The 4325-nt window shown below is 36.6% G+C and overlaps 1 protein-coding gene across 1 annotated transcript in view; it reads left to right on the top strand.

Moving 5' to 3' along the window:
- The window catches only part of INO80 (INO80 complex ATPase subunit), a 77600-nt gene extending 74380 nt beyond the window's left edge, over window positions 1-3220 (top strand). The window contains exons 32-34 of the mRNA XM_072428759.1: window positions 16-175; window positions 1731-1943; window positions 2062-3220. Coding sequence (XP_072284860.1) covers window positions 16-175; window positions 1731-1943; window positions 2062-2276 — 588 coding nt within the window. The 3' untranslated portion in view covers window positions 2277-3220. The remainder of the gene's footprint in view (window positions 1-15; window positions 176-1730; window positions 1944-2061) is intronic.
- The last annotated feature ends 1105 nt before the right edge of the window (window positions 3221-4325 follow it).

Here is a 4325-nt window from a genome sequence, read left to right as displayed (position 1 = left end):
TTTTTTTTTGACTAGATATCTATTAGCAGTGAACTGCACACAGGATCAATTGCAATGGATGAAAGCAGTAATGACATGCTGGTGATAGTAGATGACCCTTCCTCTTCAGCGCAACAATCAAGAGGGACAAACTCCCCAGCATCCATTACTGGTTCAGTCTCAGATACACTTAACGGTGAGTGCCATTAATTGATGTGAGTCTTTAGTCTAAGATCATGTATTTTGACATTTTTAAAGATTGCATTATTACTTATTCATACTTTTTTTTAATCTTTATTTTTGCTACATTTTTTAAATTAACAGGTTAAATAAGGGGTGGAATGTATTAGAACAATAATACCGGTAGTAATATTTTTTTCTTTTAAAAACAGCACTCCTTAGCCACTAGAGGGAGGTACTTTCTACTGAATTTCTTTTTTGTGTAATCAAGTACATAAGGTTCGCCTAAAAGCGTACCTAAACTCAGAATTTTTACTTTACTTAAAAAGGACAACCCTTTTATTTAAAGTAAAAATTCTGTTTTTTTTTTAAAGGGTGCAGCACCGCTACTTAATTCTCGATTGCCTAGGCGACTAGGAATGAATGGGAGCACAGAGCCTCCCGGGATACCTACGTCACGCATCCCGGGAGGCTCTTGGCTGCTCCTTCTGTGCATGCTCAAGCATCTAGGGCATGCGCAGAAGGAGCTCTTTCATCAAAAGGGAAAAAGTTGCCAATCTCATGCTCAGTGAGATTTGCATTTTTTTTCCAATCTACGTCACCTGTGCTGGGTGACATAAGAAAAAGTACCCGGAAGGAAAGAGGAGAAGATGGTGGTGCCTGGAGCGCCCTCTGCCCTAGCCCGAAGACAGATACCGGGACAACGTGAGACCCGATGGAAAAAACCTCCTGACGGATCGACTGCTCTGCGGATCTGAAAGTAAGTTTGACTTTTTTTTCTTTTGGGTTTACTTCCTCTTTAATAATTTTCCTCATTAATAAGTAGAAAAAAGCATTTTTTTCGTAAATGTTCTTGTTTCCTTAAAAGATAAAAATAAACCAACAAGAAAATGCAAAGTAAAAAAGACTTTTCATAATCTATTGTGTTTTCTTCCTCAGAGATTTTTTTGGCCATTCTGTGCTGTTACACCCGTGTCCCATATGTTTTGTATTTTTATCTATGTCTTAACATAAGGAATAAACAATGATGCCAAACCCCTCAGAATTTGTTTATGGATAAACAAATGCCTTACAACTACCATGTAAATAAAAAACAATAATATATACTTTATTAAATCAATAAATAAACAACATAAACAGATCAAATAAATTGAATTTGATTAGAAATAAAATTTGTTTCTTTCACACAGTCATACTAGATTATCCCTCTCCCATGCATTCTATACTACTAAATTATTTACTAGTATAGTAATTTAAGATGTGAACAAAACTGTGAAGCTTCAGCTGCTTTGTTAGATTCACTCACCTGTTTTATTCCACTCTCACTTCCTTTATGTAAAGGGAATCTGCCAGTAAATAGGATAGCAGCATTTTGCCAATTATGTTTTAAGGATGACTGACAACAAATATTTTTGATATTTTTGATGCTGCTTACTTAGGATGCTTTGTGTTTTAGTAGAAGGATTCTTGAATGGTACATTTCTGTCATATTAGGTAGTATTCTGTTGGTTTTGTTTTTTTGTATGATTCTTTCTAGATTTTAATTTTTCTTAATTTTCTTTCTTGTTCAGGAATTTCCAGTCAGGATGCACAGCATGCTGGACGAGGAGGCTCAAATCGCAACAGAAACAGAGCCAAGGCTAGTGGGAGTGGGCCGAAAAGTGGAAAATCCCGAAGTCGCAAATCCACTGCTGGTAGTGCAGCAGCAATTGCAGGGGCAATGGCAGGGGCAGCTGCAGCATCTGCAGCAGCTTTTGCAGCATATGGATACAATGTATCAAAAGGTATGCGTCTGCAGTGTGTGCTGTCAGTTGGCAAAATTCTTGATTCTGTTAAGAATTGAGGCTGTGATGTGTAAACATTTTTGTTTAGATAAACTAAAGTCATTCTCTCTTTCTGCAGGTCTACCAGCAAACAGTCCCCTTCAGACTTCTTTGTTAAGAACTTCTGGCATTTCAGACTTTGGTCCATTAAACACCTCCTCTCCAATTAACTCACCCATAAGTAAAGGAAACAATGCATCTGTCACTTCTAAAATGAGTAATCCTATTGGCCTAACATCAGAAACCCCAGCACGAAGACACAGTAAATCCACTGGAAACCCAGGGGGACTATAAACGCTAAAGTCTATATTCATCCAGGTAGTCCCATAGATCAAGTTCTTTAAAAATGGACAGCCAAAGATCTACAGGAGGACATCTTCAAACACATCTTAAAACTCTGTACACACCTTTCAAATGCTGAATTCCATTGCCTTAAAGTAAGGCAACCTTTAATGAAACATGGCTTACATGATAGAGTGTCCATGCAGAAGCATTTCATGTGCCTGCCACCAGTTCTGGATAACTGATCTCCGCGAGAATACTTGGTCCTGAAATCAAAAAATGTGTAGCAGGCACATACAAAGAAAGCATTCACTGTCTTAAGCCCCCTCTGTAATACAGGAGATTTTTTAAAACATTTTTTATCTTCCTTCAACACAGCATTTTTAGCTACATTAGCAGCAATTTTTTGCAAGAGGCTTCCAGCTTGTTAAACTTCAGGATCTCCTAAAAAGAATCCAGAGACTTCTTAAATATAAAGGTTGAATGCATTTCCTGGAGCAACACAGTGTTGTTTCACTGAATGACACTAAATTAACTGGATGTTTTTTTTTTCCGCTGATGCCTCCTACCTCCTTCTCACATATGCAGAATTATTTCTCTCCATTTCAGTCTTTCCCAGAATTTAAGAATTAGAACCTCTGCATTAGATGCCAATTTCTCTGTGAACATTTGATGGCTTCAGACTCCTCTTTGCTGCAGATAGAAACTGCGACAAAGTGTAAAGATAAACGACTGCATTGATTTGCACACATACATTTCAGACAAGCATATCACAGGTGTGTGTACATACACAACAGTGGGAATCTAAGCAATGCAAAGCCTTTTCTTCTTTTCCTCTTTACAATGTGTTGTCTATTTTTATATCTAATTTGTATATATGTATAAAAAGAGGCACATTTTTCTTTTACTAACTGGAGACAAAACGAATCTGAATAAATGAAAGATAATTTTAGGTACTTTTTGCAGTTTTATTTGTTCACTTATTTATGTACATAAATTGGCAGGAACATACATATACTTTATATATTTTTATTAGCGTAAAGTATTGGAAAATTTGCTCCAACGGGCCTGTATAATAAACAATAGAGAAACTTCCTTCCCATATATTTATTAAATGTCAATCTTCTATTAGTGTTTCTTCAGTTCTCAGTGCATATTGCAAAGCTCAGATTTATGTGATCAGCCTGGAGTAGTTGATTACAGCATGTGCTGGTTCATAGCCATGTCATGCTGCTCCCAGTACAGGGGTTTTAGTGATCCTTCCTCTGTGTTTTTAATTGTAGCTTTCTTCTTGAATTTGGCTACCAGGAATAAATGTAGTTGGAAAACATATGTGTGCCATGTACCTATGTACCCATTACATGCCTTTTTTTGTAATAACCACAGCCTTGGTAGAGATTTTTTTTTTGCTCATCAGTTGCCATATACCCACCACACATTGCTTCTATAGCAGCGTGCACACAGATGAAGAAGAAAAAAAAACACTTTGAGCCAACCATAAGGCTAAAAATGATAAGCTGCAGCACCTTTTTGTTTTCTCTTATTTCTACTGCAAAACTTCACAAGTACAAAAAAAAACTCAAGAGCAATGGCAGGGGGCTTAACTATTTGCATTGTCCCTGTTAATTAACAAATCTTTAGCTTGTCAATCAGCACCTGGGCATACCTATTTGAGGAACAGTCAGGGAGGCTAAAGTAGGTTTGTTGTTTATTCATTTGTTTTAATTAGATTTTTTCATCAGATTATAAACTGATTTGTTACTTGTAGTAGTTAGTACTTGTTAGTAGGCTGCCATTCCACAGCCTTTGGATGTACTTTAAAGAAGAAATTATTTAAAATGTTTGGGTTTCTACATAGCAACCAGCAGCTGTTGCAACAATAAACACCTTAGTCAGGAGTATATATTGAACAACACTGCTTCCTGAGTGCAGTACTTGGGACTTTGTAATATACATCACAAGTGTAGCAATATATCTTTTTTTCAAAACAAAAAGAAGAGTATGTCAGGGATGTGCATTACACAATGTGGTAAATGGTGAATGACTCTTAACCTTGATGTT

Source organism: Pyxicephalus adspersus, chromosome 12, assembly GCF_032062135.1.
Source record: "Pyxicephalus adspersus chromosome 12, UCB_Pads_2.0, whole genome shotgun sequence".
Lineage (NCBI taxonomy): Eukaryota > Metazoa > Chordata > Amphibia > Anura > Pyxicephalidae > Pyxicephalus > Pyxicephalus adspersus.
Note: the sequence above shows the minus strand (reverse complement) of the source record. Positions and strands in the feature narration are given on the sequence as shown.